The sequence below is a fragment of the Euleptes europaea genome, chromosome 11 (genome assembly GCF_029931775.1).
Source record: "Euleptes europaea isolate rEulEur1 chromosome 11, rEulEur1.hap1, whole genome shotgun sequence".
Classification (NCBI taxonomy): Eukaryota; Metazoa; Chordata; class Lepidosauria; order Squamata; family Sphaerodactylidae; genus Euleptes; species Euleptes europaea.
In genome coordinates, this window is record NC_079322.1 from 75,500,840 (window position 1) to 75,516,481 (window position 15,642).

At 45.5% G+C, this 15,642-nt stretch overlaps 1 protein-coding gene across 3 annotated transcripts in view; it reads left to right on the top strand.

The window, feature by feature from the left end:
• The window catches only part of NKTR (natural killer cell triggering receptor), a 37,286-nt gene extending 27,869 nt beyond the window's left edge, over positions 1-9,417 (top strand). For 2 of the 3 annotated variants that reach the window (XM_056857207.1, XM_056857205.1), the window contains exons 12-16: positions 925-3,786; positions 4,028-4,123; positions 5,227-5,286; positions 7,702-7,807; positions 9,327-9,417. In XM_056857207.1, coding sequence (XP_056713185.1) covers positions 925-3,786; positions 4,028-4,123; positions 5,227-5,286; positions 7,702-7,807; positions 9,327-9,413 — 3,211 coding nt within the window. In that variant the 3' untranslated portion in view covers positions 9,414-9,417. The remainder of the gene's footprint in view (positions 1-924; positions 3,787-4,027; positions 4,124-5,226; positions 5,287-7,701; positions 7,808-9,326) is intronic. The other variant, XM_056857206.1, reaches the window with a different exon arrangement.
• The last annotated feature ends 6,225 nt before the right edge of the window (positions 9,418-15,642 follow it).

Genomic DNA, 15,642 nt, shown 5'->3' on the forward strand with positions numbered 1-15,642 from the left:
CTTAGGGAATGATTTCTGTAGGGATGTATTCATTCAAAACATAACTCGAATGCTAGAGTCAAGTCCAGTAGCACTTTAGAGACCAACAAGACTTTTGGGGTGTAAGCTTTCGCAAGTCAACGTTTCCTTATCTGATGAAGGGAGCTTTGACTCTCAAAAGCTTACATCCCAAAAATCTTGTTGGTACCTGAATCTAGCTGCTCTACTGCAGACCAACACGTCTGTCCTCTGAAACCGTGGGCACGTTCACTCATGCCGAATAAAGCACTTTCAATTCCGCTTTCAATGTACTTTGCAGCTGGATTTTACTGTATGAGACAGCATAATGCACTTGCAAACGATCATTGAAGTGCATTGAAAGTGGATTGAAAATGCATTGTTCAGTGTGTGTGAAAGCAACCTGTCATTCAAAGGGTCATTGATATAAATTGCTCTAATAATAAGATCTTGAGTATTGTGCCAGATCGTAGAACTCACCTTGGAACAGTTTGTTTGGCTGACCCATTCTGGTGAGGTTTTGAGTTCCATTCTGGTGAGGTTTTGAGTCCGTGTGTATCGACTGGCCACCTGTGGATGCAGAGTGCTGTATCGAAACTGGTTGAAAGTCCTTGTAAGGGCATGCAAATGGCCTGTGTAAGGTAGTATTTATCCATTCTGTTCTGTCCTTCCTTATTACAGAATGGAGAAGCCAGTTTGAGTCCATCTGCCCTTACTGGTCACTACCTGTTTCACATGCTCGTTAGGCAAATGTCTGTACCAACCCAGTATTTCCAGGCACCTTCCAGATCACTGCCCATTCCCCTGTTACTCAGAATCGAGCTCCGTGGTTCCCAAAACTCTGAGTTCCTTGTTTGGGAAGGGAAGAAAATCAAAGAAGCACATGGAAGGGAATTCCCTGCCCAATTTTATTTGCTTTCTTTGTAGGTTGAGTGACCCAGGAAAGTGGGATGAAAGAAGTCTCTCGCAGCGCTCGAGGTCTTGGTCCCATAATGGCTTTTCAGGTCTAAGTACCAAATCCATTGGCCACCACAAAAAACACCGGAAAGACAAAAAGGCAAAGCATAAAAAAAAGGCCAAAAAGCAAAAGCATTTAAAGAAGCACAAGCAAATTAAGAAAAAGAGAGTATCTCCTTCCACAGAGGTCAATTCTTCTCCTTCTTCTACCAGAAGGACAAAATCGCCTAGTGTTCATGGGAGGGTGTCTCGCTCTTCCTCGCTCTCCTCGAGGGACTCCTCTTCTAGAAAGGACTGGTCTAAATCAGAAAGAGGCAACCAGAGCTCACTGTCTATGTCGACCAGAGACTCACACTCATACTACCGGTCCAGGTCAAGATCCAGGTCGAGATCTTATTCCAGAAGAAGCTCTAGGTCCAGAGTTGCTTTGAAATCTTCTCACTCCAGGAGCATGTCACGGTCTAGCTCCAGCTCCAGGCGTCCAAGGACCGTGTCCAGTTCTCCCAAAAATGTTACAGCACGGATAAATGAACACAAGGCCATCAAGGCTGAACCTGCAAGAGCAACGTTACCGCAGACTGACAAAGTTGTGATCCAGCCCGTTGTTGCCGAAAGCATTCCAGTGATACCCCTCAGCGACAGTCCACCTCCTTCTAGATGGAAGCCCGGGCAGAAGCCCTGGAAACCATCCTACGAGCGAATTCAGGAAATGAAAGCAAAAGCCACCCACTTAATACCGACTCCAACGACTTACAGCTTAGCAAACACCAAACAGGCTAGTTCATCCTCTTCGTACCGCAAGCGGCGAGATACCTCGGATAGCGATCAGAGCAGTTATTCAAAAAATCGGAGCGACAGAAGTTCTGAAAGCCGGCGAAGGTCAAGGAGCAGGACGTCTCGAAGCAGATCCTACTCCAGGTCTTATTCGCGCTCAAGGAGCCTGTCCAGCTCTAGGTCAAGGTCTCGATCAACAGGTAGATCCCGTTCAGTGAATAAGTTTCCCAGTGACCAGTCGTGCTACAGTGGATCATCATCTTATTTTTCCCTAAGTGACAATGACCGACAGAAAAGCAAACGGAAATCCGAATCCAGAGAGAGAAGTGTACCCTTGTCAAAGAAAAGGCAAAGTAGTTCTGAAAGCACTCTTTCATATGTGAAAGAGGCGACTTCTCAAAAGCACAGAGAAAGTGCAAGTAGGTCCTCTTTGGACTTCTCCACAGACAATGAGCAACCAGCTAAGCCACAGCTGGTCCAAGAAAAAGGCCAGCCGCAGCCCAAAAAAGCTAATCGGAAGCAAAATAAAAGTGGTTCAGTTGGTGACTGGCAAGAGGAGAGGTCTCGGTCTGAGTGGGGCAGCAACGGTTCAAAACAGAAAGCACTGAAGGATAAATCTGAGTCTCCAAAAACTGGTCGGAAGGCAAAAAGGAAAACACACGCAGGCAGTAAGTGGGACTCTGGGTCAAATTCAGAAAGAGGTGAGAACAAGAATGATAAAGAAGGTTCACGATTATCTAGTAAGGAGGAAGGTGAAGCTACATCGGACTCAGACTCAGAACCCATCCTTGCCAACGTTAAGATGAAAGTAGATACCTCCTTGGGGGCGCTGAAGACAAGTAAGCAGCAGTTGTCCCCTTCTGACTCGGAAAACTCCTGTGCCAATTCAGGCACTCGGGGAAAATCGAAAAAGCAAAAGCACGGGTCCAAGAAGAACCTCAAAAAGGCACATTCCAAGAAAGCGAAAGAGAAATCCAAGGGTAAAAAGGAGAAGAAGCATAAGGCTCAAAAGCGTAAGGAAACTTTTCATTGGCAGCCTCCATTGGAGTTCGGGGAGGAGGAAGAGGACGAGGACATCACAGTAAAACCAGCTTCCAAGGATGAGAAAGCCACTGCTGAAGCTAAGGAGGAGAAAAACCAAGACCGAGCTTCTGAAAACAGCAAAGTGGTGAAAGAACAACCCCGAGACGATGAAAAGCTCCGTGAAGAGAAAACACCCTCTGATGAAGCTAGGGGTAGCCAATCACCATCTCTTAACAAACATAGCAAAGATAACAGGGAACAGTCGACTTCTGCTCCTACTCGAGTTCCAGTTAAAAATGTGAATGTTTCGGGAAGTCCCAAAGCGAACAATGAAAACGAGGCGGATGTTACTCAGATGGATGACATGGAGATCTGTACCCCAGACCATTATTCACCCGTGAAGTTGGACCTAGATCCTTTGCCAGTAAGTCTGAAGGTCAACCTCCCGGCTGTTAAAGTTAGTAAGAACCCAGATGTACCAAATAACCCTGAAGCAGAGAGTGCAACGGAAGGACACAATGCTAGGGAAGCGGTCAGTGTCAAAGAAGAGAGACACAGAAAGGAAGAGAAGCAGAGCCTCAGCCCCACAGCTGCAACGGCTGCCGCGGAAAGCGGGCTGAAAACAGAAGTGGCAGAGAACGCACAGAGCAGCGTGGTGGATAATAAATGGAAGCCCCTGCAGGGCGTAGGGAACCTACAGGCAGCAGCCGCCGCCGTGGCCAATCAGGCAGAAGCCAAAAATGCGGCCTCCTCATCGGAGTCGAAGCCCCAAGGTTTGAGGATAGAGATTAAAAGCAAAAATAAAATCAGGCCAGGCTCCCTGTTCGACGAAGTCAGGAAGACGGCACGGCTCAACCGGAGGCCGCGGAACCGCGAGAGCTCCAGCGAAGAGGATTCCCCCACACGAGAGGACAGCCAGTCGAGGAGCCGCAGCCGGTCGCGGAGCAAATCGGACCCGAAATCCCGGCACAGAACAAGATCCCTTTCCTACAGTCACTCAAGAAGTCGATCGAGGAGTTCCACTGACTCTTACAGGTGGGTAGAATTATTTGTTTGTTTGTTTGTATTTCTACTGTAGCTGAGGGCTGGAGCTGTTTCAGAAAAGCACCAAACCAGAAAACGTTTCTTGTAGATGTCTCTTAAAATGTATGCTAGCCATTTGAGTCGCTCTTTTGCTTTGAAAATCTTGCTCGTTTTTGGTTAAACACACAGACTTCTATGAATGCGATTGCTTCTTTCGCCTAGCATTTTAATACATGCCTTTTTAATTGCATAGGTCGAGGAGCTACACCCGAAGCCGGAGCAGAGGGTGGTACAGCAGAGGCCGGTCAAAAAGTCGAAGCAGTTCCTATGACAGTTACCGGAGCCACAGGTAGTATCTGTCTTTTTCTTGTTTACTGGAGATTAGAGAACCCTTTTGAAATTAAATTTAAGGAATATGAACACTGGATCAGGTTCAAGGTGCTGGTTTTAATCTTCAAATCTCTGAACGGTCTGGGACTATTGTATCTGTGGAACCGTCTCTCCTGGTAGACCCCCCCCACCCAGAGAGTTCTATGCTACTAATAACAGCCTACTGGTGGCCCCCAGCCCAAGAATTGTCCAGCTGCCCTCAACTAGGGCTAGGGCTTTTTCAGCCCTGGTCCTGGCCTGGTGGAACTCTCTCTCTCTAGTGAGACCAGGGCCCTGCGGGATTTAGCTCGGTTCTGCAGGGCCTGTAAGAACGAGATGTTCCGCCAGGCCTATGGTTGAGGGCAGCAACGGTTTTCCATCAGAGCTGGCCTCCCTGCCCCTTCTCATCTGAATTCAAATTGGGGATCCCGATTGCTTTTCCAGGCCCGGCGTGGACTTGTGGTCGATAAATGGTCATGAAGTGGTTAACAGGAATCTGGTTTTAAATGTTAAGTTGATTTATTTATATACTTGTGGTTGGGTTACATTGTATTGTATTATATCTGATTGATGTTAGCCACTCTGAGCCTGGCCTTGGCTGGGACAGAGAGCAGGATTCAAGTTTAAATAAATAAATAATAAACATGAAGCTGCCTTCTGCTGAGTTGGCCATCGATCTGTCAAGCTCTGACTGGTAGCAGCCCTTCACACCCTTAGGTCAAGGTCTTTTATATCTCTTTCTTGATCCTTTTAAACTTGAGATGTGAGTTTGAAGCTGGGACCTCCTGTTTACAAAGGGATACTCTTACCGCTGAGCCACAACCCTTTCCCCACTAATATATCTTTGGGGCCTGCATGAAGATCTTGGTTGATTTCCTATCTGAGAAGCGTTGTTGACCATTTACCATTAAGAAACTGGTTATTTTAATAAAGTAACTTGTCACTTGCAAAATAATAAACGAGGGAATAATTGTAGCAGCTGACTAGAGTCAAGAAGACGAAGAATGGCTTCTGCAGATTTAAAAATGAAAACTTTTACTCAGCGTAGTTGTAGGAATTAATATGTCACTCTTGTTTTCATAGCCGTACCTATAGCAGAAGTCGGTCCCGAAGCAGTTCTTACGATCATCATAGTCGATCCAGGTATGCAAAGATGGAGTTGATTGTTACTAATGAGAAAATGTTTTTAATGAAGTATTTGTTACTAATTTGTAAGTGCTATTGACATTTACATGCTATTGCCATTGGGTGGCTGAATTCACTCTTCTCTACTTAAGGATAGATGGCCTCACATTCTAGCTGTATCTGAGAAAGTGAGCTGTGTCTCACGAAAGCTCAGACCCTGCCAGAAATTTTGTTAGTCTTTAAGGTGCTGCTGGATTCTTGCTCTTTTCAACCTGTAAGTGGCACATCGTTCCTATATCCTTGTAGCTGGCCGAAAACACCATGGAATTAAGCAGAATTGGTTTACATCTTCACCAAGCAGCGGGAGGTGGAAGAGTTTTGGAAGTATAATCAAATTAGCCAAAAAATCAGAAGGAGATTGAGACTGGGAAGGGCAGCCATGAAGGAGCTAGAAAAGATTCTTAAGTGCAAGGATGTGTCACTGGCAACCAAGATCAAGTTAATTCATGCCATCGTATTCCCTATTACTATGTTTGGGTGTGAAAGCTGGACAATGAAGAAAGCTGATAGAAAGAAAGTAGATTCCTTTGAAATGTGGTGTTGGAGGAGAGTGTTACGGATACCCTGGACTGCCCAAAAAACCAAATCAGTGGGTTCTAGATCAAATCAAGCCCGAACTGACCCTAGAAGCTCAAATGACTAAACTGAGGCTGTCGTACTTTGGTCACATTATGAGAAGACAAGAGTCACTGGAAAAGACAATCATACTAGGAAAAGTGGAAGACCCAACAAGAGATAGATTGACTCTATAAAGGAAGCCACAGCCCTCAGTTTGCAAGACCTGAAGCAAGGCTGTTTAGGATAGGAAGTTTTGGAGGACATTGATTCATAGGGTCACCATGAGTCGGAAGCAACTTGACGGCACTTAACGCACACATATCATATTAATCAAAATGTGTTTCTTAGCGAAGCTTAGGTAAAAACGGATGACCAGCTCACTGTGTGGCAAGGTTTTCTACATGTGGCTGCTTGGTTGTCTAAATTACTATATGTAGTGGGGGGGGGGTGTCCCCTGCACGGAGAATCCAGGGCCTGTGCCCAAGTGGTGAGGTTTCCCTGCATTTCCCATGTGGTTAGATGGTTATCTTAATTCGTACGTGTGGCTGTTGATGTTGAGCCGGGAAGGAATTCCTTAGAGCAGTGGAGGTGTGTGGCTCCACTCGTTTCTAAGAATACTTTGTCCTTCTTCCTTTTTTGTCCTACGGTCTCATGAAAAATCTTAGAAAGACTGAAATGCTTATTGGAAGTTAATACATAAATATTTCAATCCTTTTGGGATTATTTCCTCAGTTTTCTCCTTCAAGCAAGCAAGATCTACTCAAAGAACATGCAGTAGGGAATGTGTGTGAATACTTTAAAATAAACACAGTAGGGGCTTGTTCCATCCTCCCAACCAAATATTGACTTCAGCAAACACAGAACCAAGAAGTAGTGACAAAATATTGCAGCTGTGTCCGAAGGGGTGGCTGGAACAAACCTCTTCACTCCCCTAGCAACAGTAGCTGTGCCAGAATACTATCCGGCTGTCAAATGTTTATTTGGATAGAACATGTCTAACCCATCTGTCCAGAGACCTGCTCACTAGTAAAGCATTGCAAAAAAAAAAATCATAAGAAAAGCCATGCTGGATCAGACTGAGGTCCATCACGTCCAGCAGTCTGTTCACACAGTGGCCCACCAGGTGCCTCTAGGAAGCCCACAAACAAGACGACTTCAGCAGCCTTATCCTGCCTGTGTTCCACAGCACCTAATAGAATAGGCATGCTCCTCTGATCCTGGAGAGAATAGGTATGCATCATGACTAGTATTCATTTTGACTAGTAGCCATGGATAGCCCTCTCCTCCATGAACATGTCCACTCCCCTCTTAAAGTTGGCAGCCATCACCACATCCTGGGGCAGGGAGTTCCACAGTTTAACTATGTGTTGTGTGAAGAAATGCTTCCTTTTATCTGTTTTGAATCTGTCACCCTCCAGTTTCAGCAGATGACCCCGCTTTCTGGTATTGTGAGAGAAGGAGAAAAGCTTCTCTCTGCCCACTCTCTCCATACCATGCATAATTTTATACACCTCTATCATGTTTCCCCTTATCCTTAATCATAAAACATCCATATTGCAACACACATTTAAGAAGTAAGCAAATTTTCCCTCATCATCTGTATTAATGGCTAATGAAATATCAAGCTCGTGACTTAAACTGTGTCTGTAACATTTTGTGGCCTCAAAGAAAGGGATCGCTTAATAGATTTATGACTCCCAAAATGCTGACTTTTCAATTAAATGTTTTTTAGCTGTAAGAGTTTGTTTAAGAGGAAGAATTCATTGTTAAACCAAATAATCCGCTCTTCCATTTATTTATTTTTACCCATAGAAGCAGGTCTTACACCTATGACAGTTACTACAGCAGGAGTCGGAGTCGAAGTAGAAGCAAGAGGAGCAACAGTTATCACCGATCTCGCAGCTATGATAGACGGTCCAGGTATGTTCCTCATGACAGTCAGCCTTGAAGGGCATCATTAGATCTGCTGCCACATTTTAGAGGTCTTACTGTTGACCCAGATGAAGATCTCAGGTTCAGTCCCCGGCGTCTCCAATTAAAGGGACTAGGCAAGCAGGTGATGTGGAAGACCCCTGCCTGAGACCCTGGAGAGCCGCTGCTGGTCTGAGTGGACAATATTGACTTTGATGGACCTTGATGGTCTGATTCAGTATAAGGCAGCTTCACGTGCGTTCATGAAGCTGCCTTACTCGAAGGCTGGCCAAGTTTCTGTCAAGGTTAGTATCGTCTGTACTTTGGGTGGAAGCCTGGTCCAGCCACTAGAAGGATAGCATGCTTAGAGAAGTAGGGGGTGGGCTTCTACTCCTGAATGCTCATCTCCCATCATGCAACAGCTCAGTGTTGTCCCCCCCCCCCCGGGCTCTAAGACTAGAAATTCTCTAATTTGCAAATGAAACGGCAATGTTTGGTCAGCCCTGAAGGGGAAAAGGAACCAAACCCTGACTAAGGAAAACCTGGGTGCTTAACAGGCCTCTTACTCGTCCTGTAGCTGCGGCTGCAAACCCTTTCGTTTGAATGAGGGCAGCCAGAAACAAGCCCTGCCTAACAGTGGCTCCGCCCACTTTCTTTAAAGCTCAATGGGTGCTCAAGGAGCTCAGGGCAGCTTTGGGGGTCCTCCCCACTTTTTATCTGCACAACAACCCTGCGAGGGGCTGTGGCTCAGTGGTAGAGCACCTGCTTGGCATGCAGACTGTCCCAGGTTCAATCCCTGGCATCTCCAGTTAAAGGGACCAGGAAAGTAGGTGATGTGAAAGACCTCTACCTGAGACCCTGGAGAGCTGTTGCCAGTCTGAGTAGACAATACTGACTTTGATGGACCAAGGGTCTGATTCAGTGTAGGGCAGCTTCGTGTGTTCATGTGATAAGCTTTGGGACAAACTTGTGGTTTGAAGGGCAGGGCTGTGTGCGTGGTCTCCTTTGTGTCAGATCACCTGATGATGCCCGGATTCCAACTTCCCCACCTTGCTGGATAAGCAGGAGCTGATTATTCTGCTTATTGTGTATTTTGGAAAACTGATCTCTTGTTTTAAATCAGTACCCTTTTCCGTCCCGTCCCCCCCCCCCCAGTCCCCTTTCTGTTTCCATTGCGAGCTCTTTTAAGACCCATGGATTGAGGCGCAGTCGGTCTCCCAGCAAGTCCGATTGGCAGGTTTAAACACTGCAAAAGGTGTGAATCAGTGGGAAAACAGCCCTGACCTGGCTCTTTGATTCTGTTGAGCTTTCGGCAGTCCCGGGGTTTAAAATGCTACATTTCTGCAAGCACTAGTACTTGTCGCAAAACGTTTGTCTGAATAATTTTATATCAGGTATCGCAAAAGAGATTTTATGTGCTTCTCTGTGCTCTTTCACAACAAATGGGGCTTGATGCACATTCTGTGCCTGAGAGGCAAAAACAAGACCCAAGCAACGTACATTTTTATATTTATCTTGGCTTCTTTTTTTCTTGTAGGTCTTACGGTTCTGACAGCGAAAGTGATCGCAGCTACTCTAACTACCGAAGCCCCAGTGAAAGCAGCCGATACAGCTGAAGGTGGACTCTTAAAAAAAAACATGTGGATTGTATTGAGTTTTTTTTTTTTTTTACATCACTATTGTGGAAAGAACTTCCCCACTCCATGCTCTGAGTAGAAACGAAGGATGCCTGGTGACGTCCGGCCTTAACTTCGAGCACAGTTTCCTTTCTTATGCTGCATTCTCTTCCTGGAGTTGGACTTCCGGGCCAGGAGGCCGCATTGTGCGTGGATCAGCTGGTATTGTGATTTGAGAGGCCGGGTGGTGTGCAGCCTGTTCTCAGAAACATGCCGGCAACTACAGAACTGTGAATAATATTATTGTTATTCAATGCTACTTTCTGTGTAGTTAATTTAAAAAGCCTCTCTCGAGGGTCGACGCCTCAGTCCTGCAGTGTCCTGGACATCCACGGCATAAGCCGATCCCCGGCTTTCTCCTGTGAATTAAGGCGGGCTCTCTGTGTTGGCCCCGCCCATCTTCTTCCTACTGGACCTTTTCACTGCAAACGCAATGGCAGGGCGAGCTTTCTCATACGATGCAAAATGCCCTCTTCAGTTCAGGGGCTCGGCTCGCGACTGTTACTTGAACAAATTAAAACGTATACGTGCTGAGACTTCACTGCTTATTAATACTCCAAAAGCGATACCAAACTGTTCCGTTTCAGTTCGGTATCAGTAGAGGGGTAACATAGTTGTAACCGTCTACCTTTGTTTAGAAAAACAAAGACTTTGACCAGGTTGGTCTCATGGTCGGCTCCCACCGGCGTCGACGTTATGGGGTATCGTTTCAGCAGGGGCCTTATACGCGAAACTCACTAAAATGAGCGCAACTTGAACAGGAGGGTTGCCGTTGGGTTTCTCCTACCATCCTCTGGTTTAAGGTTGCTGTCTGATAGAAATGGGCTAGTATTGTCAGATTATATACAGTAGCTTTGAAAGAAGACAGGGGAGTTCGTTCTCAGTATTCTGTACCAAAAAGAGAGTCTGCCCTCGTAGCAGACTGTCTGTAAATTGGTTTAGAAAACTCATTTTCAAGTTGGGGGCACTGAATCCCCCCCCCCAGTGCTCTAATTCATAATTTCAGGAAATACAGACTTTTCGTACTGATTAATTGGGGAGAAGGGTTTTGTTTTGTTTTTTTGTTTTTTGAGCAGCCGTCGTTCTCTTATAGCCTGCATTTGGTAGCTGGAGACATGCCAGTTGTAACTGTAGCGGCTATCCTGCGTTTGTTAACTTTCTATGATTTTGAGATGCTGTACACATTTCTAAGGTGTTAACTGATACTTTGTGAAACACCAAAAGTTGTACATTTTAAAAAATGTGATCTCTCCCCCCCCTTATTACAATTAAAATACAAATCATTTAAGTACTGGATATTGGTCATGAGGTGTTAACTTAAAAAAAAAAAACACCTAAGGGGACTAAAACGAAGACATCTTTGCTCCTCTGTTTATTCCTCATGCATGAGGTTTAAGTCTATCATGCTTGGAGTTTTGGCCTGACAACTGGAGTAATCGAAGACTGTGACTAGTGGCCGTAGACAGGCTCCATTGGGCACTTTATCCTAAGTTTCAGCAGAACCTCTTTCAAGGGCAATTCAGCCTTGGGGTGGGGGGGAAGCATTACTTCGTAAGCAATGAGTATGTTTAAACTGCCATAAATTCTTGTCTGTGTTCAATTTATTGCACGTCTTGCGTCGGTAGGAATTCCCGTGAGACCGGTAGGAATTCCCGTGAGATTCTGCCTCTTTAATATAATGGTGTTTCTTCAGCTAGTAAAAAGTTGAACGCACACAGGCAAGGCTGGGGATTTGAATAGGTGCTTTTAACTAGAGTCTCAACTAGAACAGGAAAATCATTTTGGTTTTTTTGCAAGACCGTGTATGTGAGACGATGCCATTACTAGGATTATTGAGAATAAAGCCCCTAAATCTGATTTGTGAGTGCTGTGCGTGCCAGCACACACAATTTTGTCAAGGACTTGATGGAGCTATTCGCTAGCTGTTTGCTTCTCTCCCTCTCTCATAATACCAGAACCGTGGGGTCATCTGCTGAAGCTGGAAGGTGAGAGATTCAAAACTGATGAAGTATTTCTTCACACAACGCAGAGTTGAATGGTTGGAACTCCCTGCCCCAGGATGGGGTGATGGCTGCCAACTTGGAAGGCTTGAAGAGGGGAGTGGACATGTTCATGGAGGAGAGGGGTATTCATGGTTACTAGTCAAAATGGGTACTAGTCATGATGCACACCTATTCTCTCCAGGATCAGAGAAGCATGCCTATTATATCAGGTGCTGTGGAACACAGGTAGGACAATGCTGCTGCAGTTGTCTTGTTTGGGGGCTTCCTCGAGGCACCTGGTTGGCAACTGTGTGAACAGACTGCTGGACTTGATGGACCTTGGTCTGATCCAGCATGGCTTTTCCTATGTTCTTATGTTCTTCTGTGTTGTGGGGTGGCTCTGTGATAGTGTAAGGGTTTTCTTTTGGAAGCCCAGGGTTCAGAAGGTCTCTTGCCTCAACAGAGCGACCCTACAGCTCTTTGGATCCCAGCCGCGGCCTGGGGGAGAATCACTGTGACATGAACAAACCTTGCTCAGGAAGATGAGGTCTGCAGAAGAATATTTGCATCTTTGCAAATCTGCACTTGGAAGTAAGCGATTTCCTTTTAATGAGTGTGGACAGATACAAAAATAATTTACTGTCCTGATTTGGAACGGGGCCCATTTCGTGACTCCACAGTAGTTGGCCTAGAATTCCTTGAAATGCAGTAGCGTTGCCCATTTTTTAATTCCTGAAATAGGACCCAAATCATTTTCAAATATCAAGTGTTGTCTTTTACAGGAAAAGCAGCTTGTGCCCTTTGTCTGCAGCTGTAAGAAAATTTAGTACTGTTTTTGAGGTGATTGGGTGAGGCTATTACAACTTTTCCCCTTGAGGAACTCAAGGCGGCTTACAATATAAGATATGATATAATACTATATTATGCAATATAATTAGGCTTGTCAGCCTCCCAGGTACTAACTGGAGATCTCCCGCTATTACAACTGATCTCCAGCCGATAAGATCAGTTCACCTGGAGGAAATGGCCGCTTTGGCAATTGGACTCTATGGCATTGAAGTCCCTCCTCAGACCCCGCCCCAAAAACCTCCCACCAGTGGCGAAGAGGGACCTGGCAACCCTAGTGCTCATGCATTTTTAAAAACAAGTCTTTTATAGACTAGCACAGGTGTCTCCAACATGGTGTCCACCAAGTGTTTTTAGAAAGTGGGTGGGGCCAGGTGGGGGCTTTGTGAGCCAGGTTTCTGATTGGCCATTGGAGATTAAAAAATCTGTGCAGATTTTTTAAAATGTTGCTTTGGCAGCTGCCACCACAGAGTGAGGATCTTCGCTGTGTGACTGAAGGTTAGTTGCAGCAGCCATTTTGTGGCTGGCTCCGCCTCCTGCAGCAGCCATTTTGTGGCTGCACTCAGCACACTGTCAGAAGAAGAAGAGTTGGTTTTTTATATGCTGACTTTCTCTACCACTTAAGGAAGAATCAAACCGGCTTACAATCCCCTTCCCTCCCCCTCCCCACAACAGACACCCTGTGAGGTAGGTGTGGCTGAGAGAGCTCAAAGAGAGCTGTGACTAGCCCAAGGTCACCCAGCTGGCTTCATGTGGAGGAGTGAGGAAACCAATCCAGTTCACCAGATTAGCCTCCACCGCTCATGTGGAGGAGTGGGGAATCAAACCCTGTTCTCCAGGTCAGAGTCCACCTCTCCAAACAACTACATCGTGCTGGATGGCCCAGGCTTAGATGGATCTCATCAGATCTTGGAAGGTAAGCAGGGTCAGCCCTGGTTAGTACTTGGATGGGAGACCACCAAGGAATACCAGAGTTACTATGCAGAGGCAGGCAATGGCTTGCTCTATGTCTTCTCATCCTGGAAGCTAAGCAGGGTCAGCCCTGGTTAGTATTTAGATGGGAGACCACCAAGAACAGCTGTCACCAACCGGGCACCACGGCGCCCACCAAGTGTTTTAGGAAGTGGGAGGGGCCAGGTTCAACTTTTGCCCAGAAGGCTTCTGATTAGGGTTGCCACCTCCTGGTACTTAAGCAAAGCAAGAGTAGGCACTTATGGCACCAAAAGCACTACAAAAGAATGCTGAACAACATGTTTGTAATGACAAATTAAACAAACAATACAACCAAGAACAGAAGGAAATTCCTGTTACACGTGTAGAAAAGTCACCACGTTCCTGCAGTGTAGACAGGTAAGTGAAGTGACTAAATATCAAAGTCCTGGAATGCCATGAGTAGAGAGAAAATAGGCTTCCGGTAATGAGTCCTGTTTCGCTGGTGCTTTCTCAATTCAGGCAATCCTGTGACGTTCCGTCAAGGTTCCACGGAACATATGTTCCGGACAAGAAGGCCTATAGCCTGACAGTACTAACGGATGGCGAATCAGATGACGCAGATTCGCCATCCGTTAGTACTGTCAGGCTATAGGCCTTCTTGTCCGGAACATATGTTCCGTGGAACCTTGACGGAACGTCACAGGATTGCCTGAATTGACAAAGCACCAGCGAAACAGGACTCATTACCGGAAGCCTATTTTCTCTCTACTCATGGCATTCCAGAACTTTGATATTTAGTCACTTCACTTACCTGTCTACACTGCAGGAACGTGGTGACTTTTCTACACATGTAACAGGAATTTCCTTCTGTTCTTGGTTGTATTGTTTGTTTAATTTGTCATTACAAACATGTTGTTCAGCATTCTTTTGTAGTGCTTTTGGTGCCATAAGTGCCTACTCTTGCTTTGCTTAACCTCCTGGTACTAGCTGGAGATCTACTATTACAACTGATCTCCAGCTGACAGAGATCAGTTCACCTGGAGAAAAGGGCCGCTTTGGCAATTGGACTCTATGGCATTGAAGTCCCTCCCCTACCCACAGCCCACCCTCCTCAGGCTCTGTCCCAAAAACCTCCCGCTGGCGGCAAAGAGGGACCTGGCAACTCTACTTCTGAATGACTATTGGAACTTTCATTGGCTATGCAGGGTTTTTTCAGGTTGGTTTGGCAGCAGCTTGCCACCACGGCACAAGAATCTGCAGTGTGCTACTAAAGTGAAGCTGTGGCAATCATTTTGTGGCTGGCTCCACCTCCTGTAGCAGCCGTTTTGTTGCTGTGCCCGCCGTGCCATGCCAGAATTCTAGATGTGCCTGCAGTCTCAAAAAGGTTGGGGACCCCTGACCAAGGAAGTCCAGGCCATGGCTAGCCCAATCTCAGACCTCAGAAGCTAAGCAGGGTCAGCCCTGGTTAGTACTTGGATGGGAGACCTCCAAGGAAGTCCAGGGTTGCTACGCAAAAGCAGGCACTGTCAAACCCCCTCTGAACGTCTCTTTGCTTTGAAAACCTTACGGGGTTGCCATAAGTCAGCTGTGACGGTATATCTGGTTGATACTGGTATGCACACCTTGTATGGAAGGCTAACACAGCCCAGAAAAGAAAAAGCAGAAAGTATCCCACGACAATGGGAACTTTAATCTTATAAATTGTATAGAATATACTGGGCCCAGAATCAAATTGGAATATATCCCTACATACATACCTGAGTGGTTATTATTCTGCTATAATACTGTTATACATGTTGTATTATCTATTGGTGTGCATTATAAGTGATGTTATTAGGCCACTGATTAAGGCCAGGGGGCCGAAACACATTTAGATTGTGTTTTAGTTTATCAACCTGTATTAGTTGCCATTTGCACTTTTAATCTAATTTTAATGTTTTAATATAGATCTCAGTGCCTTAAAATAAATATATTTCTACACATAATTGAGTCTTTTCCCACCCAACCTTTGGGTACCCAACCTTACGAGGTTGCCATAAGTCAGCTGCGACTGGGTGGCATTTTCCACCACCAATAAATAACTCATTATACCCATTTAAACGCAGCCTGGTGGATCAGATGATGAGGTGCCTAAAATCAGTGCGCTAGAGCGTACTTCACACATATGGCAAGCTTCTCAGTATTCTTTTTTTAAAATAAACGTTTATTCATTTTAATAGGGGATACAGAAGAAAGAAAGGGGGGGAAAACAAAAGGGAAAAAATATACGTTTATACTTTGCCCGGGACCAAGCTAAGTCGATCATCTAACTTGACCCCACAATCTACAATAATTCAGAATTTGACTATTATTCCATAAAAAAAGCTATTCATGCTTGATGACTAATTTCTTTTCTTAACTAATCTACT